The following is a 26,908-nucleotide window of genomic DNA, read 5'->3' on the forward strand; positions in this document are numbered from 1 at the left end:
AAGGTGTTGTCGCTCCTCACTTTGTGGTGCACACCAATCTGACTGTCGGTCACAGCTCTATTCTCAGCCTTCTCTGACACTTCCATAAATCGCTTCTCATATGGAGTAAGGAGACACAGCTCAGGGACCCCACCTCCAGTTTTCTCCTGCTGCTGGTGATTTTGGGCTTTCTTCTCCTGTCAGGACGGAAGTTGGTGTGGTCGGGGGGGGAGAGGGTTTGAAAGCTTGGGGGCTGGGAGGGCGCGGGATGTCAGGGATGTCATGTCAATGTGGACATTCCAGGTGCGATGGACAGGATTGATGCCAGGATGGGATGGACACTCACCCTTGCTGCCGAACAAGGTCATTCATTATTTTGTACTGGGCGCTGGTACCCTGTGCCAGTGCATGGGCAGTCACTGCCACTGCATTCTAAGCTGTATTGCTGGCCCAAGCCTTGGGTCGCTGACAGTCTCAGGGGAAAGTGATGGCTCTCCTCTCCTCCACGGCACCCTCTGGCCTCCCCAACTGTCCCTCTGTAAATTGTGAAGCTGCTCTACAAAGTGTCATCTTTCTGACATGACTGTGTGTATCATTTGTGTTTAAAAGCAGTTCCCCCTTGTTAACAGCATACAGCTGCAGCATGTCATGCATCTTTAGATTCCATGGTGGCATGATTCACATGAGGCTCTTTCATTGCACTGTGTAGAAAGATTGCAATATGGAGAGTGCCCAAGAGACCAAAGCAGAGCTCCCCTGTTTTCATGCTGTTATGGCACTTAGAAATATTTTGGGAAAATTCTGCCTCATTGCGTACAAAGACATGGACCAAGAGCTGGCAAATAGCATTAGAATAGATAGGTACTTGACGACTGGCACAGACATGAAGGGCCTCTTTTCTGTGATGTAATACTCTATGACTTTATGACACTGTTGTTAACATTGTGCCATTTCCTTTTGTGTGCTGTAATCCATAGCTTTAATGGCAAAATTCAGACCTTTCGTGACAGCAGCTGGCCATTGGAAACTGCTCTCATCAAAGTCACAGATTATAGTCTTGTGATGTTGGCCATCACACACTGAATCATGATCAAGTCTACAGGTGTATGAATGCAGTTGGCCACCATTTCCATGTTGAGGAGGATGGACTCCAAGCTTTGTGATAAACCTTGTGCCAAATCGGTACTGGACTTCTCTGAGTCTCTGACATTGAAGTCAAGTTACAGTGTTTCAACATCTTCACTATCCTTTTGGTGTTCCTCCACTGCGAATCCCAGTTGCACTTTTCAGTGATTGTGCCCCTCTGATTTGTTCCTGATGCCCCTGGTTGTGTGCCACCTTCTAGCATGAAACAGCAAAGTATTCAATTTGGATGATGTGGATGTCATAAATATCATGAAGCATATGAATGTCAAGTATATTATTAGTAGATGAGTGAGGTTATGGTAAATGAAGTAGTGTCTGGAGCTTGTGGTGCATAAGGTGGGATACAGAATTTTAAAATACATTGTGACCATAACCGTTTACTTGAGGTCATTAAACTTCTTGCAAAACTGTATCCTTTTTTTAACCACAGAAAACACGTTGAATTGAGAGACTGAGAGATGCAGAAAAAGTGTTTTTGATTGTTATATGGCACCTCAAATTAAAACAACAAATTACTTGAATTTTGAAAGTTTAGGCAAGCAAAAAATAATCTTCATGTGTGTCTTGTTAATTGCTATAAAAAGTAAACCTCCTAATCAGTTATGGCTGTGAGAGACAGATAGACCCATACCCATGAAGCAATCTCAAAATATTTCCAGAAATCTTTGAAAAACTTGCACACCAGTGCTACTAATAATGTGACTCTTCACATTCCCAAATCCTTCATCTAGGTCACTACCAACATATTTTGCCATTCAGATAGGCCGTAGCTTTTCTGTCCCTCAATTCTGCCAAACATTGTTTTTCCCTTAACAGTGGTAGGTTAGAGTTCTGCAAATCCAGGACCTCCCTCTTGCAACTGTTTCAGAATTTTTCCTGTAGGTATGATTAGGATCGAGACCATCAAACGTTTTCAGAAAGCGGTACATAATTATTTGAGGTAAATGGGGATACAGTGTATAGTGATATGAAAACAAAGGGCATGAGTTCAAATTTGGATTGTTTTCATAAAGTACATAGTCGTGATCGGCCACATGGCCTCCAGTTTACTGTAAATCTCATGATTCTGAACTGTAGCAGGGGATGTTGGAACCCCTGTTTATTAAAGGGACTTTTGAACCAAAGTAGGTTAGTTTAAAATAGGGACCATGATGTGCCTTAAACCAAAGATATTATGATGCATCTCCTACATATATGTTATGAAGGTATTGTCTATTAAACACAATATAATCACAATAGTTTTGGATGTCTTGTAAGCTTCCGGCCAAGGGTGCCTGCATAATGGGAAAAAACAGAACCAGACAGGCCACAGAGAACGTAATCAATGAAAGGCTTTGGAAGGAAGAGGCTGGCTAGGGTGAACGTTGGACCCTTAGAGGATGAGAGGGGGGACTTAGTGGTAGGGGATGGGGAAATGGCTGAGGTCTTGAATAACTTTTTTGTTTTGGTCTTCACGGAGGAGGACGTGAATAATTTGCCAGGTGTTAGCGATGGAAAGGTGGTAGGACTAGAGGGTCTCAGTGACATTATTGTTACTAGAGAGGCGGTGCTCGACAGACTGGAGGGACTGATTGTGGACAAGTCCCCAGGACCGGATGGAATGCATCCAAGGGTTCTGAAAGAAATGGCGGAGGTGATAGTGGATGCCTTGGTGGTTATTTTCCAAACGTCGCTGGATTCTGGGGAAGTGCCGGAAGATTGGAAAACGGCTAATGTTATGCCCTTGTTTAAGAAGGGTGACAGGCAAAAGGCAGGGAATTATAGACCGGTTAGTTTAACGTCTGTTGTAGGTAAAATGTTAGAATCCGTCATCAAGGAGGAAATAGCGAGGCATCTTGAGGGGAATTGCTTGATAGAGCAGACGCAGCACGGTTTCGTTAAGGGGAAGTAGTGTCTGACAAATTTATTGGAGTTCTATGAGGACGTGTCTAGGGCGGTGGATAGAGGAGAGCCGGTGGATGTGGTCTTTCTTGATTTTCAGAAGGCGTTTGACAAGGTACCTCACAAGAGATTATTGCAGAAGGTAAGGGGGCATGGAGTTGGGGGTAGGGTGTTAGCGTGGATAGAGGATTGGTTGTCAAATAGCAGGCAGAGAGTGGGGGTTAATGGGTGCTATTCAGATTGGCGGTTGGTGACTAGTGGAGTGCCCCAGGGGTTGGTGCTGGGGCCTCAGCTATTTACCATTTATATAGATGATCTGGAGGAGGGAACCGAGTGTATGGTGTTGAAATTTGCTGATGACACCAAGATTGGTGGAACGGCAAATTGTGCGGAGGGTGTGGAGAGTCTGCAGAAGGATCTAGGTAGGCTGGACGAATGGGCCAGGAACTGGCAAATGGAATTTAATGTTGGCAAGTGCAAGGTGGTCCACTTTGGTAGGAATAATGGTAGGAAGGACTATTACTTGCGTGGCGAAAAACTGCAGCAGGTGACGGTGCAGAGGGACCTCGGGGTCCTTGTGCATGAGTCGCAAAAACCCAGCCTGCAGGTGCAGCAGGTGGTCAGGAAGGCGAATGGGATGCTGGCCTTCATAGCGAGGGGGATTGAATATAAAAGTAGGGAGGTCTTGCTGCAGCTGTATAGGACATTGGTGAGGCCGCAGCTGGATTACTGTGTGCAGTTTTGGTCGCCGTACTTACGCAAGGATATTTTGGCCTTGGAGGGAGTGCAGAGGAGGTTTACTAGGCTGATACCAGAGTTGAGGGGGTTGAGCTATGAGGAGAGGCTGAATAAACTAGGCTTGTACTCGTTAGAGTTTAGAAGAATGAGGGGAGATCTCATTGAGACGTATAAGATGATGAATGGGATGGATAGGATAGAGTTGGAGAGACTCTTCCCGCTCAGAAAGGATAGTAGGACTAGGGGGCACAGCCTCAAGATAAGGGGGGAGCAGTTTAGAACGGAGTTGAGGAGGAACTTCTTCACTCAAAGGGTGGTGAATCTCTGGAATTCTCTGCCCGTTGAAGTGGTGGAGGCTGCCTCGCTAAATATTTTTAAGACGCGGGTTGATGGGTTTTTGATAAGCGAGGGGATTAAGGGTTATGGGGAGAGGGCGGGAATGTGGAACTGAGCCACGACAGATCAGCCATGATCTTATTGAATGGCGGGGCAGGCTCGAAGGGCTAGATGGCCTACTCCTGCGCCTATTTCTTATGTTCTTATGTTAAGACCTTGCAACTGGAAGGTACTAAGACAGTGGCATGAATAGGAGGAGTTAATTATCAATTAGAATGAGTGGGAGCATTCCATTTCTTACTCTTGGCCTCTCTAGAGGGGCTGTGATGATATGGTATGAAATGACTCCCTTTTGGTTCCCACAGCCAAGTAGCAAGGGGAACCTTGAACCTGTCAGACATGCATAGGTAAGGTTGCTAGACGGTGTGTGGGGGTGGGTGGGTGTGGGGGTGGGTGGGTGGGTGGGTGGTGGTGGTGGAGGAGGAGGATTTCCAGGCCTAGTAAACCAATGAGTACCTAATTATGCTAAGTGGCAGAATGCTGTTGGCTGATATAAATAGAGTGTGTTACTATAATTGGATTATCTGGTTTGGATGACAGGTGGAGCGGGGAATATGAATCTTTGAAAATAACATATCAAAAGTGTTCAGATGACGTAATCTCAGAGAGAGAGGCTGGAAACCATCCAGCATCTCTTTCTCCCAGTACATACTGGTCAAAGAAAGAATGTCTTTAACCACATACTGTCTCTCGCAAATCTTTATGTTTAGCTGGATTCAGCTACATGCAGAACCCTCCAGATTGCAGGCCCACTGCATTCTTTAACGTGAACTCAACCTGTACTACAAAAATACCAGGTACCTACCTCTAATCGACCGGTCCTGCTTTGTGTGCACAGCTTTAAAAATGGGTAGTGGATTAAAATAAAATGTATCTCGAAAAAGAAGTTAAGCCATTTATTTATGGTTTTCACAGAATTGTAAACAGGTCCCCACAGCAGTGATAAAAATTATAAACACCAAACAGTGAAGATGACTGAATAAGTTACCTCAAATCAGTATTTCTGCTGTGACATCCTACATGACATATCATCCCAACCATCCCCTTTTCAAAAATGCAGTAACCACCAAGAATGTTACAAGGCATCTGCTAATATTGCTAATCTGTGAACTACGGTGCATAATAGTGTACAACACATATCATTTGACATTGCTTATAGTGTCCACAGGCAACATTGAATAACAAAATTGCACAGTTCATGTAGCTTTCATAATGACGTGTAATATTTCATACCTGTTGGGCAACATCAATGGCACATGTAGAACAGCACATGAGAGATTCCACAAAGGATCTTTACTGGCAACTATTTTTGTATACAAGTGATATTTGCATGCATGTTTACTTTACAATGCTAATGATAACAACATTAGCATGATAAACATATCCCCACCTTTATATTATGGTTTGTCTCTAATATTTTTGTGACCTGGCAATATGAAGAGAATATAAGTTTTAGTAAGTTGCCATTGGATTGTTGTTTTTTTTTTGTTGGAGATAATTCTCCAATATAAAGGGTCTAGCCTTAGTGTTCTCTAACACATTAAAATCTGTGGGACAGCTGTTTCTCTTTGGTGTTTCATTCAAAAAAAAGCTTCTGCCAATTGCAGTGCTAAATGGCTGCTGTCAGGTTGTATGCTGTTATAAATGTGCTCCACTGAGGAACTGGAAGTTGGCATTACAGAATCATTTTATGATTCAATACCCTAAATTATGCTGTAATATATTACGTAGTATTATGTTTTACTACAGAGTATTTAAAATCCCTCACCTTTCAGTCAAAGCAACTATGTTGTTCTGCCTGACGGGGCTACATTTAACTGCTTAATTCGAAATATGGATGGAAATCATACTTTGATGCCTATTGTGGCAACATTCAATTTTAAAAAAAAAAGTGTTCTTCATAATATTTTTCTTTTTATTTCAAGGAAATAAAGCATATTTAAACATTCTAAGAATATGGACGAGAAGAGAGCTGCTTCTGTAGACTTTGTCAAGGACTTTCAGGAGTATCTCACTCAACAAACCCAGCATGTGAACATGATATCTGGGTCTGTTGGTGGGGAGAAAGAGCCAACATCTCTACAAACTGGTAAGATCATGTTCAGTCACATTAAATACAAATATAAAAATTAAGTTTTGCAAATAGTGATCACCAGCATGACAATTCGGGAGGCTTGCGCATATGCTATAGTTACTTGTCACTGAGTCTTCCTAGTTCACTCTATAATGTTGTAACTATTTTTGGAGTTGTGGGTTAGTGACCCAGCCTCCATATCCTTTTATGACAATGAATTCACCACTCTCTGGCTGAAGAAATTCCTCTCCGTTTTAAAGGGTTGTCCCTGTACTCCAAGGCTGCACACTTGGATCCTGCTCTCTCCTACTGATGGAAACATCTTCTCCACGTCCACTTTATCCAGGTCTTTCAGTATTCTGTAAATTTCATTGAGATCCCCCTCATCCTTCTAAACTCCATTGAGTACAGTTCCAGTGTCTTCGTATGTTAGCATGTAATTATGCCATGAGTGAGAAATAGCAAAAATGGATCCCAATTTCTTGTATCATTCAAACTGAAGTTTGTCAAAGCCATGCTGACCGTTGTTGTCATCTTGAAATGATTTCTCCAAATCATCTCCAGAAATACTAACTTCTTTAGTTCCTAGTGTTATGAGTACTACTACAGAAGACTTTGTGAACCTGAGTGGCTTGATGATTGTGTAAGAATGATGTAGAATTAGTTCCAAGAAAACAAGTATCTACCGAGGTTCCAAATTCTATTTCTAGGAGGACAATTACAGCCAAGTTCTAGAACATCGTATACAACCAAAAAAGAACACAAGTCCTGCTGATCAACTTTCTTTTTGACTATGTATAATGATTAATGATGCACAGTACTGTCTAGAGCATTATTGATCCTATGTATAACATTGTAGTATTTTGTTGTCATGACCAAAGTAAAGGGGAGGGATTTTATATATTTAAGAGGGTTACATGAATGTTTTAAGAACTGATCACATCATATGATGGTGATGTCATTGCGGTGTTGGCACAGGCTGCTATTTTACTTTAAGTTTGTACTCTGTATAGGCAAGATTTTCTGGAATAAATTGGTCTACATGCACCTATGTTATACCAGTTATTTCAAAATTGCCACAAACTGACTAATGTTTTCACCTTCCACTTGATTTCTTCGGTGAAACCTGAACCATTCCATGTTGATCAATGGTTTTGGAAAGGAATGCTTTTCAAGGATCTTCGACAAGTTGTTGTAAGTTTTGATTCCTGGCTTTGCTGGATAATAGTCGTGATGTGGAGATGCTGACGTTGGACTGGGGTAAACACAGTAAGAAATCTGATAACACCAGAATTAAGTCCAACCGATTTATTTGATAGTAAACTCGCAAGCTTTGGGGGTTTGCCCCTTCGTCAGGCAAATGGAGAGTTCTGGCCTCAGACAGAGCATATAACAACACAGACAGTTTACAGATTACTGATTAGAATGTGCATTCTAGGAGGACAATTACGGCCAAGTTCTAGAACATGTGCATTCTAATCAGTAATCTGTAAACTGTCTGTGCTGTTATATGCTCTGTCTGAGGCCAGAACACTCCATTCGCCTGCCGAAGAGGCAAACCCCGAAAGCTTGAGAGTTTACTATCAAATAAATCAGTTGGACTTAAACCTGGTGTTGTCAGACTTTTTGCTGGATAAACCAAGCTTTGGAGCAAATTCAAGCTTTTACAAGGTACTGAGAAAAGCTGGTAAGAGAAACTCATGCAATTTTATTTGCTTGTACAAAGTACTGAAAGCTCAGCATAGGAATTCCATGATTCATTTTCTTCATTAAAATGCCCATAGATCCATTTGACCCATCATTTTTTTGCAGGCACTAGTGACTTGACACTGCTCAGTATATATTTTTTCACTGTCTTGTCATTACTCCCCTTTTCATCCTGGAGACCATTGATTTAATGTGTTTTTCTTTTCAAATAGCTGTACGGTAAAGCATCTTCTATTTTCAAATATGCTAGATACTGCCTGGAATTTCACCCTTCTCCGCTTGGAAAAAATCAATCCTTTTTTAAAATCGCACAGAGAGCTTTTTTGTTACTTGGTTTTCTTGGCACTGGCGTTTCAATTTTTAATCCTGTTCCTGTTGGTGTGCCTCAGGGATCAGTGTTGGGATTGCAATTGTTTACGATTTACGTAGATGATTTGAAGTTGGGGACCAAGTGTAGTGTGTCAAAATTCGTTGATGACAGTAAGATGGGTGGCAGAGCAAAGTGTGCAGAGGGTGCTGAAAGTCTGTAAAGGGATATAGACAATCTAAATGAGTGGGCGAGAATCTGGCAGACGGAGTACAGTGTTGGTAAATGTGAAGTCATCCATTTTTGTAAGAATAACAGCAAAACGAACGATTATTTAATGGGACAAAATTGCAGCATGCTGCTGTGCAGAGGGACCTGGATGTCCTTGTACAGGAATCTCAAGGCGTTGGTTTGCAGGTGCAGCAGGTAATTAAGGCAGCAAATGGGATTTTGTCCTTTATTGCTAGAGGGATGGAGTTTAAAAACAGCGAGATTATGTTGCAGCTGTATAAGGTGCTGGTGAAGCCACACCTGGAGTACTGTGTACAGTTTTGGTCTCCTTATTGGAAAAGGATATACTGGCATTGGAGGGGGCGCAGAGGAGATTCACTACGTTGATTCTGGAGTTGAAAGGATTGGCTTATGAGAAGGATCTAAGTACACTAGGGCTATACTCATTGGAATTCAGAAGAATAAGGATCTTATAGAAACATATATAATTATGAAGGGAATAAATAAGATAGAAGAAGGGAAGTTGTTTCCATTGGTGGGTGAAATTAGAACTGGGGCATAGCCTCAAAATAACAGGAAGCAGATTTAGGACTGAGTTGAGGAGGAACTTCTCCACACAAAGGATGTGAATCTGTGGAATTCCCTGCCCAGTGAAGCAGTTGAGGCCTCCTTATTGAATGTTTTTGGATAAATTTTTGAACAGTAAAGGAATTAAGAGCTATGGCGAGTGAGCGGGTAAGTGGAGCTGAGTCCACAAAAAGATCAGCCATGATCTTATTGAATGGCGGAGCAGGCTCGAGGGGCCAGATGGCCTACTCCTGCTCCAAGTTCTTATGTTCTTTTCCCCAGCTTCTAATATTAAGTACGAGGACCCACAATGATTTTTCTTCTACTTAGGATCCTTTCTCAACAAAACAAAGTCCAGACTTGCTGCCAAATTTCATTTTGCAATGTCCTAACTATGTTGGACGTTGTGGCTTTTATGCAGAAAGAAAATGTATGGTTTGCATCCTTAGATTCAAACTAACAACAACAGATTTATTCCAGAAGGTCTTGCCTGTATATCGTACAAACTGAAACTAAAACAACAACTTTTGTCAACACCTTGATGACATCACCATCAAATCATGTAATTAGCTCCTGAAGCATTCATGCCACCCTTTTAAATATATAACACACTCCCCCCATGAGTTGGAATTGTGTGCTGCTCCCCATTTAATGGAAGATTGGACATTGATGCTGTACCTGACCATTATCCATTTTTGAAGCTATTGCCCTTCACCTGGCACACTTCATATACTTGCTACCAGACCTTCGCCATTTCACTCTAGTTATGTTGTAGTTCTCTTTAGCTTCTGACAGTTTTTTTTAATTAATTGAAGAAATCCTAGAGGACAAACTTCAAAAGATTTATTCGGCAACAGTTCATGTTATGTACTGACTGCACACCTGTTGTAGCTGTTGTTCTGTGTCATCTCTATGCTGATAGTTAAACTTTCAACAAAAACAACTCCAGCTGAATTCTGAAGTTAAATGATTATCTCTGCTGTGTGCTGTTGGCAGAAAAGGTGATTGTTCTGATCGCTTAACCTGAGAGAAGCAGGTACACGAGTTAATTCGTACTAATCTGTGCTTTCAAAGTAAAGGATGCCTCTTTAGCATGGAAAGAAGAAAATGTTGAGAGTGAAGCAAATTAGAACCTCTGGCTTCCCGCCCTCTTAGATATTGTAATGTTTTCATTTTCTCATTAATATATTATCCTTTAAATGGTAATATTCAGGAATACACTCTGCTTCTAATTCTGAGTGAGCTGTGTGATATATCTGCTTTATCTTTGGATGTCTTTCCTGCAATTCTCTGAAGTAAATATTTCAGCTTTCCATATCTTCCAACCTTTCATCTTGAACAATCTTACAACAGATAGTGTCAACTAAGGCACTTCACTCTCCTGACCCTGTCTCTTAGACTCCTCCTCTGGGTTAATACCTATGGGTCTGTAAACTTATTATTATGCAACCACAAAATAACCCAAGGTTTTCCATCTGCAGCACTTCTGTGGTTTGGTTTCCTATGGGTTATTTGACTATGATAGGCATCGCTATCATCTGTGACCCAGCTATTTAATTTTGAATGATAAATCGAACCCCTGCAACAGGCAATTTCTCTATGACTCCTACAATCACTTCTCCTATCCTCAAACTACATGTCAAATTTACATTAACCAATGAAATTTTCTTTGCTTCCCTGTGAATACCACTTATTAAAGCATCTTCGCCTATTGTTTCTACCAGAGGTTGATTTCACCTGATGTGAGACCAATCTATTTAGATAAGATCTGTGAGCTCCTTGCTTTTTTTGTGCCCTCTGGAGGGATTCTACCTTTCAGACGTGGTTGGATCTGTGTGTGTGTGTGTGTGTGTGTGTGTGTGTGTGTGTGTGTGTGTGTGTGTGTGTGTGTGTGTGTGTGTGTGTGTGTGTGTGGAATAACACAAGGAAGAAAAAGAGGCTGCAGCAGCATCTAATGCCAATATTTTAAAGATAGGTACTTGCTAATGGGAACATAAATACTTTTCAGTCTTTTTAAAGCTCGCCAATAATTTTATTCAAACCTTTCTCAGCTTTTCAAAAAGCTTCAGGAGAGGGGAAGAAATGAGTGGCAAAAGCTAAGGGTTAGCAAAACAAATACGTCAGCGAGGAGTGAGCTCTTTGGTCAAGTGAATCAGCAACATGATAACTGAACTCTTGTTTGGTGATGGAGATGCTGATTTAAGTATCTTGTTGATCCCTGTTTCCCTGTGAAAGTCAGTAAGAGACTTTAACATAGCAGCTTTTTAAAAATCTGAACCCCCCCACCACCCCCCCGCTTTGAAGTCTCCTAATTGCTTCATTTGCTGTTGGTTTAACTAAATATAAACTTGCTGCTGTGACAGAATAAGAAGACCAGCGAAATCTCCACAAAAACAAGAAATACAGAACTATACAAGAATGTACATGGCTAATTGGAGCACATTCTGGGGAAGGTGGAACCTGTACAAACAGGACGGTTTGCACCTGAACCAGAAAGGCACCAATATCCTGGGAGGGAAATTTGCTATGGCTCTTCGGGGGGGGGGGGGGGGGGGGTGTTTAAACTAATTTGTCAGGGGGTTGGGAAAATGAGCTGTAGTCCAAAAGCCAGCGTTGAGGGTAGTGAAGTACTGAGGAAGGTGTCAAGGTCACAGGAGTATACAAGCAGACAGGATGGTGGGGTGAAGTGTATCTACTTCAATACAAAGAGCATCCGGAATAAGGTAGGTGAACTTGGAGCATGGATTAGTACTTGGGACTATGATGTTGTGATCATTACAGAGACATGGTTAGAACAGGGACAGGAATAGTTGTTGGTAGTTACTGGGTATAGATGTTTCAGTAAGAGTAGGGAAGGCGGTAAAAGAGGTGGAGGAGTAACATAGCTGATCAAGGATAGTTTAACGGCTGCTGAAAGGCATTTTGAAGGGGATCTGCCTACAGCGGTAATATGGGCTGAAGTTGGAAACAGGAAAGGAGTGATCACATTGTTAAGAGTTTTCTATAGGCCCCCAAATAGTAATAGAGATATGGAGGAGGAAATGGCAAAGCAGATTATGGATAGGTGTGGAGGTCACAGGGTAGTTATCATGGGTGATTTTAACTTTCCAAATATTGATTGAAACCTTTATAGATTGAATAGTTCTTCTTGGGGCACTTCTTGTACAGTGTGTGGAGGAGGGTTTCCTGACACAATATATGGATAAGCCGACAAGAGATAGGGCCACACTGGACTAGGTACTGGGTAATGAGCCAGGCCAAGTGTTAGATTTGTTTGTGGGATAGCACTTTGGAGATAGTGACCACAATTCTGTGTCCTTCATTATTACAATGAAGCGAGATAGGGTCACACAGTAGGGCAAGGTTTATAATTGGGGCAGGGGTAATTATGATGTGATTAGGCAAGAATTAGGGAGCATAAGATGGGAACAGAATCTGTCAAGTAAGGGCACAAAAGGAACAAATACTGCATGTCCTTGATAGGTATGTCTCTGTCAGGCAGGGAGGAAATGGCCGAGTGAGGGAACCATGGTTCACAAAGAAGGTTGAATGTCTTGTCGAGAGGCAAAAGGAACTATATGTAAGGATGAGAAAACAAGGTTCAGTTGGGTAGCTTGAGGGTTACAAGGTAGCTAGGAATGAGTTTGAAAAAAGGGCTTAGGAGAGCTAGGAGGGGGCATGACAAGTCCTTAGCGGGTCAGATAAAGGAAAACCTCAAGGCTTTTTACTCTTATGTGAGAAATAAAAGAATGACCAGGGTGACGTTAGGGCCAGTCAAGGATAGTAGTGGGAACTTGTGCATTGAGTCAAAGAGATAGGTGAGGCGTTGAATGAATACTTTTTTTCAGTGTTCAGTAAGGAGAGGGGCCATGTCTTTGAGGATGAGAGTATGATACAGGCTGATAGGATGGAGGACGTAGATGTTCTGAGGGAAGATGTATTAGCAATTTTGAAAAACCTGAGGGTCGATAAGTCCCCTGGGCCAGATAGGATACATCCTAGGATACTTTGGGAGGCAAGGGATGAGATTGTGGAACCTTTAGCTTTGATCTCTGGGTCCTCACTGTCCACGGGGATTGTGCCAGAGGACTGGAGAATGGCAAATGTTATTCTTCTCTTCAAGAAAGGAAATAGGAATGACCCTGGTAATTATAGGCCAGTTAGTCTTACTTCGGTGGTCAGTAAGTTAATGGAAAGGGTCCTGAGGGATAGGATTTACGACCATCTTAATCCAGGATAGTCAGCACAATTTCGTGAGGGGTAAGTCTTGCCTCACAAATTTAATTGAATTTGTTGAGGAGGTAACCAAGTATATAGATAAAGGTAGAACAGTTGATGTTGTGGACATGGATTTTAGTAAGGCGCTTGGTAAGGTTCCCATAAGGACATAAGAACATAAGAAATAGGAGCAGGAGTAGGTCATCTAGCCCTTCGACCCTGCCCCGCCATTCAATAAGATCATGGCTGATCTGTCGTGGCTCAGTTCCACTTTCCCGCCCTCTCCCCATAACCCTTAATCCCCTCTCTTATCAAAAACCCATCAACCCGCGTCTTAAAAATATTTAGCGAGGCAGCCTCCACCACTTCAACGGGCAGAGAATTCCAGAGATTCACCACCCTTTGAGTGAAGAAGTTCCTCCTCAACTCCGTTCTAAACCGCCCCCCCCTTTATCTTGAGGCTGTGCCCCCTAGTCCTCCTGTCTTTTTTGAGCGGGAAGAGTCTCTCCACCTCTATCCTATCCATCCCATTCATCATCTTATACATCTCAATGAGATCTCCCCTCATTCTTCTAAACTCTAACGAGTACAAGCCCAGTTTATTTCAGCCTCTCCTCATAGCTCAACCCCCTCAACTCTGGTATCAGCCTAGTAAACCTCCTCTGCACTCCCTCCAAGGCCAAAATATCTTTGCGCAGGTGCGGCGCCCAAAACTGCACACAGTACTCCAGCTGCGGCCTCACCAATGCCCTATACAGCTGCAGCAAGACCTCCCTACTTTTATATTCAATCCCCCTCGCTATGAAGGCCAGCATCCCATTTGCCTTCCTGACCACCTGCTGCACCTGCAAGCTGGGTTTTTGCGACGTGCACAAGGACCCCGAGGTCCCTCTGCACCGTCACCTGCTGCAGTTTTTCGCCCCGTAAGTAATAGTCCTTCCTACCATTCTTCCTACCAAAGTGGACCACCTCACACTTGCCAACATTAAATTCCATTTGCCATTTCCTGGCCCATTCGCCCAGCCTATCTAGATCCTTCTGCAGACTCTCCACACCCTCCGCACAATTTGCCGTTCCCCCAATCTTGGTGTCATCAGCAAATTTCGACACCCTACACTCGGTTCCCTCCTCCAGATCATCTATATAAATGGTAAAAAGCTGAGGCCCCAGCACCGACCCCTGGGGCACTCCACTAGTCACCATCCGCCAATCCGAATAGCACCCGTTGACCCCCACTCTCTGCCTCCTATTTGACAACCAATCCTCTATCCACGCTAACACCCTACCCCCAACTCCATGTCCCTCGACCTTCTGCAATAACCTCTTGTGAGGTACTTTGTCAAACACCTTCTGAAAATCTAGAAAGACCACATCCACCGGCTCTCCTCTATCCACCGCCCTAGACACATCCTCATAGAACTCCAGTAAATTTGTCAGACACGACTTCCCTTTAATGAAACCGTGCTGCATCTGCTCTATCAAGCAGTTCCCTTCAAAATGCCTCGCAATTTCCTCCTTAATGACGGATTCTAACATTTTACCTACCACAGACGTTAAACTAACCGGCCTATAATTCCCCACCTTTTGCCTGGCACCCTTCTTAAACAACGGCGTAACATTAGCTGTTTTCCAATCCTCCGGCACTTCCCCGGAATCCAGCGACGTCTGGAAAATAACCACCAAGGCATCCACTATCACCTCCGCCATTTCTTTCAGAACCCTTGGATGCATTCCATCCGGTCCTGGGGACTTGTCCACAATCAGCCCCTCCAGTCTGTCGAGCACCGCCTCTCTAGTAACAGTAATGTCATTAAGACCCTCCAGTCCTACCACCTTTCCATCGCTAACACCCAGCAAATTATTCACGTCCTCCTCCGTGAAGACCGAAACAAAAAAGTTATTCAATACCTTAGCCATATCCCCATCCCCTACCACTAGGTCCCCTTTCTCATCCTCTAAAGGACCAACGTTCACCCTAGCCAGCCTCTTCCTTTTTATATATTTATAAAAACTCTTGCTATCCTTTTTTATATTAAGCGCTAGCCCAGCTTCATAGTTTCCATGGTGGGCTCATGAAGAAAGTAAGGTGGTGTGGGATAAAAGGAAATTTGGCCAATTCAATAAGTAACTGGCCATTTCATAGAAGACAGAGGATGGTGGTGGAGAGAAAATTTTCAGATTGGAGGCCAGTTACCAGAGGTGTACCACAAGGATCAGTGCTGGGTTCTCTGCTATTTGTGATTTTTATCAATGACTTGGAAGAGGGGGCTGAAGGGTAGGTTAGTAAATTTGCTGATGACACCAAGATTGATGGAGTAGTGGATGAGGTGGAGGGCTCTTGTAGGCTGCAAAGAGACATTGATAGGATGCAGAGCTGGGCTGAAAAGTGGCAGATGGAGTTTAACCCTAATAAGTGTGTGAGGTGTATCATTTTGGTGGGACAAACTTGAATGCGGATTACAGGGTCAACGGCAGAGTTCTGAGGAATGCGGAGGAACAGATAGACCTTGGAGTTCATATCCACGGATCTCTGAAGGCTGCCACTCAAGTAAATAGAGTTGTGAAGAAGGCTTATAGTGTTAGCATTTATTAACAGGGGGTTTGAGTTTAAGAGTTGTGGGGTTATGCTGTAACTATACAGGACCTTGGTGAGACCACATTTGGAATATTGTGCAGTTCTGGTCAACTCACTATAAGAAGGATGTGGAAGCATTGGAGGGAATGCAGAGGAGATCTACCAGGATGCTGCCTGGTTTGGAGGGTAGATCTTATGAGAAAAGGTTGAGGGAGCTGGGTCTTTTCTCTGTAGAGTGGAGGAGGATGAGAGGTGACTTAATAGAAATTTGAGGACAGATAGAGTAGACATTCAGAGACTATTTCCTCGGGTGGATGTAGCTGTTAGTAGGGAGCATAACTATAAGGTTCATGGTGGGAGATATAGGAGGGATGTCCGAGATAGATTCTTTACTCAGAGTGGTTGGGGTGTGGAATGTACTGCCTGCTGTGATAGTGGAGTCGGACACTTTGGGGACTTTCAAGCGGTTATTGGATAGGCACATAGAACACACCAGAATGATGGGGAGTGGGATAGCTTGATCTTGGGTTCGGACATAGCTCAGCACAACATTGAGGGCTGAAGGGCCTGTACTGTATTGTACAGTTCTATGTAATTCAACAGAATGTTTTTGGAGAATCATCCCCATAATCTAGGTTGATGTTTCTACATGCAGTATTGAGGAAGTGCTGCTCTGTCATTGGTGCTGCCCTTTAAATCAGATGTTAAATGGAGATCTCCTCTGCTTTCTTAACTCTGGATTCAATTTTTAGAATAGAGGAGTTCTCCAGGTGTTCAACATTTTATCCTTCAAAAATCATGACTAAGAAACTTACTATATTGCTGTTTCGATCTTGCTGTCTATAAATTGACTTGATGTGCTCGCTGTTGTAATATAGAGAAAACTGAGTATTAATTGACCGAAAAATATTTAGAGATCGTAGAAGGGGCTATGTAAGTGTTGGCTCTTTCTTCATGGAAAATCTCTTAAATTCATATATTTTGTTATTTGTGGTGCAGTTAATAATGCTGGTTGGGACTTTCACCATTAGAAGTGCCACCTAGTCTGCTTTTGTCACTTAGCTGAATTCCGATTGTGGCATCCAAGCATATAAAATTTTCTCAGAACACCATTTAATAAAAATGGAATTTGGCTTTTTTTGCTTTTATTTATTCCTTCATTGGATGTGAGCATTGGCAAAGCTGGCATTTGTTACCCAATGATAGTCGCCATTGAACTGAATGGCTTGTAACCATTTCATTGGAGAATAATAAGTTTCTCTCTCTCTTTCTCTCGCACACACTCACGTTCTCCCACACGCATTTGCTCCTCCCTCCGATCCACTCAATCCATGACTCCTAGACATAATCCCTCCTCTATGCACACCCCCTCTTCCACAGACATTCCCTCCCTTTCACGTACACTCTCTTCCACACACAAATGCTTGCTTAGGCTCTCCTACATATGTTCACACACTCGATCTGCGCTTCTCCCACCTACACTCACTCCACTGTAGCGTGTGTACATGCATTCCTATTCCCCTAACACGTTCACATGCCCATCCATGACCCTGCATCCCTGCGTGCCAACTTATCCCTCGCACGCTCATGTGCACTCCTTCTCCCCCTCTCACAAGCATTCACCTTGTATGCACACACTCACTCCTTCCCCCTGACACACACTATTTGGAAAAACCTGTTTTATGTCCTCTATGCCAGTTATCATATTTGTTGTAAAATAGTAAATTATTTGACTGTTCATGTGGAATGCCATGGGATCTACCTAAGGTAGTATGATTACTAATATAAAACAGAATTTTCAGTAATGTCTTTCATACAGCAGTTTATGCTCTTAGTATTCAATAGTTTATATACCAGTAATTGAAGAAGATGAATATTTACTTAGAAATGCTCAGTCATTCATAAAATGTTAGTGCTTTGTAAATATGTTTGTCTTTTACAGCGATTGGCTCCTATTTCAGATTACAAGGAGTTTTATTTTTACATCTGACACACTTTTTTCTGGGATTTATTACTATAGGATCAGAAAATGATCAGAATGGAATGCATCATGCTTCAGTTGAAGTTTCATTGGATGATGGCTCTGGGCTTATGGGCGATGGGCTGGAAAGGACCTACGATGGAAAACTGAAGTGCCGATACTGCAACTATGCAAGTAAAGGGACTGCGCGACTGATGGAGCACATTAGAATGCATACAGGTAATGAATATTCAATGTTGGCTTTGAAATGATCCAAAATAGAAGTAATTATCAGATGTGTTTGTTTCTATTTAAACTACCTAAAGGAGCAGTACTGTACAATAAAGTGAAAACATAGCAATTTAATTAACAAGCTCAGCAGTGCCAAACCTAAATTCTGGAATGGCTCATTTCCAATTGACAATCAGTTTTTGGATTTATTTTGTTAAGTGAGCTTAGTACAGGATGGTAGCTTGTATGATGCAAGGAGAGCTCTGTTCATAATACAAATGCTGTTATTTGTAATGAAGAAAATAATTTATGATGATATTTAAATTCTGAATGAGGCAAAAATTAGCATTTATAGTTTTCATCATGCAGGTTGATTTTGAGGTTGTGGCATTCATTGTAACAGGAGTGTTACACATAAAACATAACATAGACTTAAATGGAGTCTCACCATCAGTGCCCTTTAAAATACGACAAACTTGTATTTTCTTCCATGTTGATGTTGAATTTTTGAGGTTAAAGTTGAGTGTTGATAACCTCATTATTGAAATTAATTCATGACCATTTGCATTGTAAGACATTTAGATTGACATCAACATATATATTGATTAAGTCGCATTAGGTCAGTAATCGGTTCTGCCATTTTTATGGTCTCAATGTTGATTCAGTTTCTCCGCACTGTTAGGTAGGGTTAGTGACTTCTTGCAGGGGCTTCTCCCTGTTTAAACACCAATTTTCTCACAAAAAATAAACAAAAGGATGTCAAATTTGATCACAATTCCTTGTAACAGTTTGATTTTTTTTAAAAGGAGTACCGATGGTGAGTCTCCCTGTTTAAAGTGAAAAGGGCCAGGACTAAAGGAAAAGCAGGTAAGGATTAAAGTATTATAAATAACGTCTGGTCAAGACAGCAATAGCATAGTACAGTACTGCTCCTCTAATTAGGGTATAAAATGCTTAAAGATCAGCATATAACAGCTACAGTTTTTGATTGTAGTTACATTTGAGAAGTTATTTTTATGAGTAGAGAATGGCAGCACCATACTATATGGTAGGTAGTGATGTGGAAATCCGGGAAGTGCTGTCATGTCTTTTCAAAATTCATCCTGTAGGAGACAAGTTATTTTCTGTTGATTCTTAAGTGGAAATATATTTCTTCCTCAACTATTTAAATGAGATTTTATTCTAAAATAGATGGTGGATATCCTAGTAGCTGAGTGGTTGAGATAATTTTAAGTCACTTTGTTATATATCATCAGTTAGCTAAAATACAGCTCTTAATGGGCTTGGGTGGTGCGTGAATCCAATTGACACAAATCCTTCAGCTACATGGGAGGAGTTTCATCAGTTCATAACTGACATGCAGCAGAAAAAAATCCACAAAACTGAACTGTCTCACCATGAGGAAAGAAAAACAAAACTTCCAGCCTGGTTACATGGCTAGCACACTGCCTGTTAGTTGACAACCAGATGGGATTGTTGACGATGATCTCAGAGTTCCACTGCTCTTTAGCACTCCTAGCTGAAGAACAAGATACTTAGAGGAGGCAAAATGAGGAAAACTGCAAAAAGGGAGAGAAAATGGCAAGGTTTGTTGATCTATTCTTTCTGATACAGGTGAGAAGCCCCACAGATGTCACCTATGCCCGTTTGCTTCAGCGTATGAGCGGCATCTCGAAGCACATATGCGCTCACACACAGGTGAAAAACCATACAAATGTGAGCTTTGCTCCTTCTGCTGCAGTGATCGAAGTAATTTGTCCCATCACCGTAGACGTAGGCACAAACTTCTTCCCTTGAAAGGTGCTAGGACCTGCCTGACCAATAAGAAAATGTTGGGCGTTTTACAGAAAAAAACTAGCAACTCCCTGAGTTATGGGACAAGACTTCTGATTAATCTAAATCCTACTTCCATGGTGGTACAGAAGCCAGATTACCTCAGTGACTTTTCTCATATGTCAGCTAACTCCTATGACGGTTTGCAAAAAGTACAGTCTGGTGGGATCTCGAGGGACACACAAGATATTATGGTGGATAATCCATTAAACCAGCTTTCTACCTTAGCAGGCCAATTGTCCAGCCTTCCACCTGAAAACCAAGCTCCGGCATCTCCTGAGGTGGTAACCTGCAGGGATGAGAAACCATATGTGATCTCACAGTCTACAGCACCAGTCGTTTCCACGGTAGCTTCCAGTGTGGCCCAAAGCTCATCCCCTATCAGTCCAGATGCATGTCCCACGCACAATCAGCAGAACTTCAGTCCTGTGGCAGGTCCCAGTAGTGAGCACAGTGCTCACACAAGTACGCCCAGCGTGACGAACAGCCAGCCTAGCACTCCTGCTCCTGCACTTCAGGTCCAGGATCCCCAGCTTCTGCATCATTGCCAACACTGTGACATGTATTTTGCAGACAATATCCTTTATACTATTCACATGGGATGCCATGGTTATAAGAACCCATTCCAATGTAACATATGTGGATGTAAATGTAGAGACAAATATGACTTTGCTTGTCACTTTGCTCGGGGTCAACATAAGCAGAATTAACAATACAGCATCTAAATAAGTGCTGGTATTCAATTTTGATACATAATTGAACTAATGTTGCATATTAAGAATATTAAATATGTATTAAGAGGGAATGATTTACTTGCCTCACCATTTTTTTCAATTTGTGTGCACTTTCAAATACTTTTCTTCACAGTCTTCTGAAGTAGGTATGAATTAGACCACTTCAAAATATATTGGTGCAGCACCATTTGACACGTGTCCAGTACTAGAAAAAGCATAAAATTTGGCAATAGTATCACTTCTTAACTCCACAAAGATTGCAGTGAATGAAAGTGCTTTAGTACAGTTTTGCAATTCCAAAATTGCTGCATCTGCCGCAAGTAGTAGGCACTGTTCATGTCTTCATTTGCATATGGACAGTGTCAGTGGATGATCTGACAATAGCAAAACCATTCTTGTGTTGTGGCCTTTGTTAGGACAATCCTCATCCTTTTATACACATGCAGAGACATGGATTCAACAGGTTATCTTTAACAGGCAGCCTTTATTTATGAAAACAATATAAACATGTGCAGTACTAATGAAACAGGCACCTTGATGTGTACAAATAACAAACTCATTAGGAGTTTATGAACAATACCCTTTGATTACTCATGATAAGACTATAGAGCTCCTGCAGTTTATTGATGTGTTGCACGTTTTTAAACTTCCAGTATGTAAGGTTAGTGCATAAGTACATTAGCAGTCATACAGGTAAATTCCTCTTCTCATGGAATCTGCTTATTGATCTTCATGCATTTCTCTTACTCTTCCATTTGCTTGTCCCTGAATTATGGTCACCTTCACATACCCATTACCCACTTCTTTTTCAGCGTTCTATTCCCAACTTTTTACTTATAGTACTAAAGGTCCCTTGTTAATAATTATTTTACTTTTCTTGTAATTCCTAACAGATTATATATTTTACACTGGTGGAAGCTGGATCTTCATAGAGGCTCCTGCACTTGACCACCATAACTTCAATGAAAGAGTTGCAGAAACCCTGGGGAAATGGCAAAAATGTAATTACCATGTTTTCTGGGATTTCTGCAACACTTATGTTAAAATTAAGGCAGAAAAGCTTGGAGAATCACCCTTAAGTTTTACTCTTTGATTTTTAAACATTTTTGTAGACTTTACAGGTAGAATTTTTTGTTTGAAATATATTTTGAGAATTATTCTCTCCACTGTACAGTGTAACTTTTAATGAATTTTTTTATTGCAAATAAGCGGCTCAAAGCTACAGAATTTAAAGAAGCAGTTAGATTGCTTTGTTAGTATTATACATCAAGCAAAATACGTACTTTGAACTCAGTGACCTTATTGTATAATCTACAAACATTCTTTTTTGCTCTTTTCAGTTAGGTTTTAGAATACACAAAGCACTTTTTTTTTAAATATTGCTGGAGCGGAACTAGCTGTAGATCCACAATTCTCCGTCTTGGCTAATTTTCATAGCATAAATAAATTGCACCAGTGACTTGAGAGTATTGTATATAGATAAAAATATGGCTAAGCTAATCAACTGATGGGTTAAGATCTGCTTCTGAGGTGAAAATAAATGCAGGGACTTTCACGCTTGCATTCGTGAGGTTTGTGGCTACTTGTATTCTGGGAGTGCTGAGACCTGTATTCAGATCCAGTAGGAATCATTTGCGAAAAGGTTGGTGCAAAGTGAATTACCAACTTTGCAGAAGTGAGGGAATTAAAAAGCAACTCAATATATATTCTAGTTACAAAAGTCTATTGTAGCTCAACTAGTCAACATTACTTTTTAAAATAGTTCTCCATCACAGGACACACTTATTTAGTAATAGTGTAGGGTTGATTATAAAATTATAGATTGTCCTTTTTTGACTCCATTGAGTATGTTTGCTACCAAAACAAATAAAATTTACACACCTTTTGTGCCTTCAAGGCTGAATTTGATCAAATCTACCAAGCTTTTTTTTAAATTACTTGATTTTAAATATAATTGGTTAGTATTTAGCACAAAGTAGCCATGCCCAGTTGTTTAGGCAAAACAACAGAATTGTATTTCTTTCATGTCACTTTGGAAAAATAGATTATGTCAGTCTGAGATGAGGTGGTCTGCTTTATTCTCCTTTATTGATTCTAAGTTTATGTTGACAAAGAGTTGGTTACGGTAGTCTGGGAAAGAAGGGATTTACATTTCATCATTCAATTAATTCTGATCTGCATTGTTGGCTGGCGGTACAAACTTTCAATAAGGATCAACTGTAGCCTAAATTTTGAAGATTAATGACCAGAGGTGCCTAAGAAATACATCTGAAATACAAAAATGTTGTCATTTTTCACATTTCCAGTATATACATTGTCAGATACTCTATTAATCATTTTTTAAAAATTGTCAATTAACTGCATATATTGTTATAAACATTTACACAAATAAATATTTCATTTTTAAGTATTTAGTTTAGATGATGGAATATTGGAATTTTTTAAAGCAGTGATACTGACTTCAAAAAGTTATTGCAAATATGCATTACCATGCCTCAGTTTACAATCTCGGTCAAAATGTGGGTTAAACCCACACCAGGAGTTGACTGCATTATTTATTTGGTACGTCAATACAGAGCAAGTGTTTTATAATTGGAGGTACAATCCTTTTGGATGAGATGTTAGACATCAGTTTGTTCCCTGAGACTTAATACCCAGTGGCACTCACTGAACATCAAGGCGTTCTCCCAGGTGTATCAACTATGATGTTTTACTTAGTTAAAAAATAGTTTTAATTGGTCACTCATTTCATTGTTATTTGTCAGGTGTTTCTAATGCATATTAGTAATCACATTTATCACAGTTGCTGCACGCTAAAAGCTTATTGTGGGAGGCAGTTAATAATGCAAGCAACATTTAAGAATATCTTGTCTGCTTCACTTAACTTCTTGGCCGTTCTCCAATGGTCAACTTAAGTTTCTTGCTAATTTTAATACTGGTTTGGAACACCTTAGCACTAAGCATGCATGCAAAATACAAAACAAGCAGTGATGTAATGACATGGAATTTTGGAAAGCCTTGTTCTGTTAGCTGTTAACTCGGTTCTCAACTATAAACAGGTTTCCACCAAAAGCTATTAATTTCAATTGAAGTATTTGTACCTGTCTAAGTTACTGCAATTCAAATTACTGTAATTATACATGAAGAGCTTTAAAATACAGAAGGCACTATGTAAGTGGAAGTCCTTTTTTTAGCTGCTGAGAACAAAGGCTTAAAATAACAAACCATCTTCAAAAGCCTCTTTATTAACCATGTAGACAAACTTGTTAAAATTATATTGCATATCAACCCAGGACAACTCAGATATCTTTGTCACATGTTTCTAATGAATATTAGTAATCACATTTATCACATGGTAACACAGTGGTTAGCACTGCTGCCTTACAGCACCTGGAACCCAGGTTTGATTCCCGGCTTGGGTGACTGTATAGCTTGCACATTCTCCCCTTGTCTGTGTGGGTTTCCACAGGCAGCTCCGGTTTCCTCCCACAGTCCAAAGATGTGCAAATTAGGTGGATTGGCCATGATAAATTGATAATTAGTGCCTGGGGGATTAGCAGGGTAAATATATATTGGGTTACAGGGATGAGGCCTGGGTGTGGTTGTTGTTGGTGCAGGCTTGATGGGCTGAATGGCTTCCTTCTGCACTGTAAAGATTCTTTGATACTTATTCAGCCTCTTGAGGACATACAGCCAGAAAATTAACTTTGATATATGTGGTATCTTGTATTTTTGGATATTAACTACATGTAAAATCAGGAGTTCAACCAGATCTTTACTGCAGTAACTTTTCTCTGACTCCTCAAAATCTTCCTCCAAATATTTCTGACCAAATGGAGTCCAGTATCCTCTAGTGAATCTAACCAAACTGAATCCAATATTCCATCGTTGATTTGTTAAATGTGATTATATACATATATGTCTATTAATGTGATGGCAGACACCACTGAGGTAGCACTTTATTAAATAGAACATTAAGGAATTTGGTGGAAGAAGTGGGGGTTGACCTGTTGGCTTGATTATTCCAAGCCTTCGTGATTAATAATGCTTTGTTGAATTAAGTTTTTTATAAGCCCAGATTTAATTTAGTTAATTTTGTACATTGTACAATGGAAGTTTTGTTACATATTTTTAATATAAAATGTCATTTTTTGTTTGCATTGTGTTGTCTTTCTAGCAATGCTCTTTGTATATATGTACACATTAATGTGCATATATATTCAATACACAAATATAGGTACTGTAAAAATGTGAATAAACTGTTAATGTGATTGTTAAATAGCCATTTAATTTAAACTATTGCTAACATTGATACAAGTGCTTGATAGAAAAATGCTAACAGTGTTTAAACTAGCCACAGTGTTTGTTATTTAAATAAAAATGTATATTATTAAAGTTAAGTTCCTTAATATTTGATCAGATTATCTAAACTCAGTGCCTCGTAAAGTGGCCATGGCAAAATGCACTGTGCAGAGATATGAGCAGTTTAAACATTGTTCCTGTTTGAGTTAGATCGTGTAAAATAAAATAGTTGGCAAATTCAGTTTTTGAGTTACATTTTGTATAATACTTTCTTGTATTGCTTTAACTAGTATAAAGTGTAACTGAAGGTGTTGGTTGCTTTGTATAATAAAGGTAAAAGTTTACATTTTCTAAAAGAAACCTGTTTTTTTTCACATGGATTTGCAACTCGTTTCTTATGTCACGGCAGATCAAAAGGAAGAATTTTCCTTGAATAAACTGCACCCACATAGCTAAGAGTATGGCTGCTTATATGTATATGTGTATGGGAAATAAACTTTTATAATAGAGTATGGGAAAGAAATTTCTGTCCAAACATATGTCAAGTAGGAGGAGGGGGAAATCGTATGAGCCCTCAAGCCTGACTCACCATTCAACTTGGCTACAGCTGATCTGCCTTGACTTCAATTTCCCACTCAGTCCATGTTTTCCTTGATTCCCTCAGGCCAAAAATCTGCCTATTGCAGCTTTGAATATACCCAACAATGGACCATCTGCAACTATTTGGTGTAGACAATTCCACCTTCTTGAGTGTAGAAAGTTCTGCTTGTCTCAACCCTAAATGATTAACCCTTATCTTGAGACTGTGCCTCCCTGTTCTAGATTCCTCAACCATTTGAAACAACATCTCTGTAAATCCTGAGAAGCCCCTTGAGAGTGTTACGTTTCAATGAGATCACTTCTCATTCTTTTAAATTCCAGACTGTAGACCTCATTTACACAGCCATTCTTCAAAGGCCAAACCTTATCCCAATAACCAACCTAGTGACCCTTTGCTGTACCATCTCCAATGAAAATACATTCTTCTTTCGATATGGAGACAAAATTGTGGTTTCTTTCAGTGGGGAAGCATTTTGGTGACAGTAACTCAGTGGGATTAGAGGTAGTTATAGAAAGGAACAAAGATGGACTGGGAATAAAAGTACTGAATTGGAAGAGGACCGACTTTTAATATGATAAGACAGGATCTGGTCAATATTAACAGGGAGCAGCTACTTGTAGGAAAATCTATGACAGCACAGTGGGATCCATTCAGAAAGGAAATAGTGTGTACAGGGCCAACATGTTCCTGTGAAAGTGAAGGGTGGGAGCAACCAGTCCAGAGAACTCTGGATGTCAAGGGATATGCTGGATTGTATTAGAAAATAAAGGGAGGTTTGTGGCTGGTACTGAGGGCTCAAAACAGCAGCAGCCCTAGAGTATAAAACGTGTAGAGGGTTTGTGGAGCCTAACAATTTAGGTGAAGATTTAACTCAGTAGTTTGCATATGTGTTCACTATATGATGGATGATCTAAGTATAGTAATCGGGGAGGGGGCATTGTGATTTACTTGAACAATTTAACATTGAGAAGGAGGAGGTATTAACTTGCCTAAAAGTGAATATATCCCCATCCCAGGCTGCTGTTGGAGGCAAGGGGGTAGATTGCAACGATTCTGACAATTTTCAACTTTACAGAGAGGTATATAAAGCTGGTTAGGCCACAGCTGGAGTACTGTGTGCAGTTTTAGATGCCACACTATCGCAAGGAAGCAATCACGCTAGAGAAGGTGCAGAGGAGGTTCACCAGGATGTTGCCTGCATTGGAACGTTTCAGCTAACATGAGACTGGATAGGTTGGGGCTGTTTTCCGTGGAGCAGAGAAAGCTGACTGAGGTGAATAAGACTGAGTGGCATAGAAAGGGTGGATAGGAAGGAACTTCTCCTGGCAGAATGTTTTTCACCCAGAGATAGAAATCTGAAACTCACTGCATCAAAGGGTGGTAGAGGCAGGAACTCTCAAAACATTTAAAATTATTTAAATGTGCACT

General features: G+C 40.8%; 1 protein-coding gene across 1 annotated transcript in view; it reads left to right on the top strand.

Annotated features, from left to right (window-relative positions):
• The window catches only part of LOC145354408 (zinc finger protein Pegasus-like), a 35,450-nt gene extending 10,225 nt beyond the window's left edge, over positions 1 to 25,225 (top strand). Inside the window, exons 2-4 of the mRNA XM_080205688.1 lie at positions 6,066 to 6,229; positions 17,840 to 18,019; positions 19,625 to 25,225. Coding sequence (XP_080061814.1) covers positions 6,097 to 6,229; positions 17,840 to 18,019; positions 19,625 to 20,553 — 1,242 coding nt within the window. The 5' untranslated portion in view covers positions 6,066 to 6,096 and the 3' untranslated portion in view covers positions 20,554 to 25,225. The remainder of the gene's footprint in view (positions 1 to 6,065; positions 6,230 to 17,839; positions 18,020 to 19,624) is intronic.
• Positions 25,226 to 26,908: the final 1,683 nt, after the last annotated feature.

The sequence above is a fragment of the Carcharhinus amblyrhynchos genome, chromosome 17 (genome assembly GCF_965287045.1).
Source record: "Carcharhinus amblyrhynchos chromosome 17, sCarAmb.v2.hapA, whole genome shotgun sequence".
NCBI classification, from domain to species: domain Eukaryota; kingdom Metazoa; phylum Chordata; class Chondrichthyes; order Carcharhiniformes; family Carcharhinidae; genus Carcharhinus; species Carcharhinus amblyrhynchos.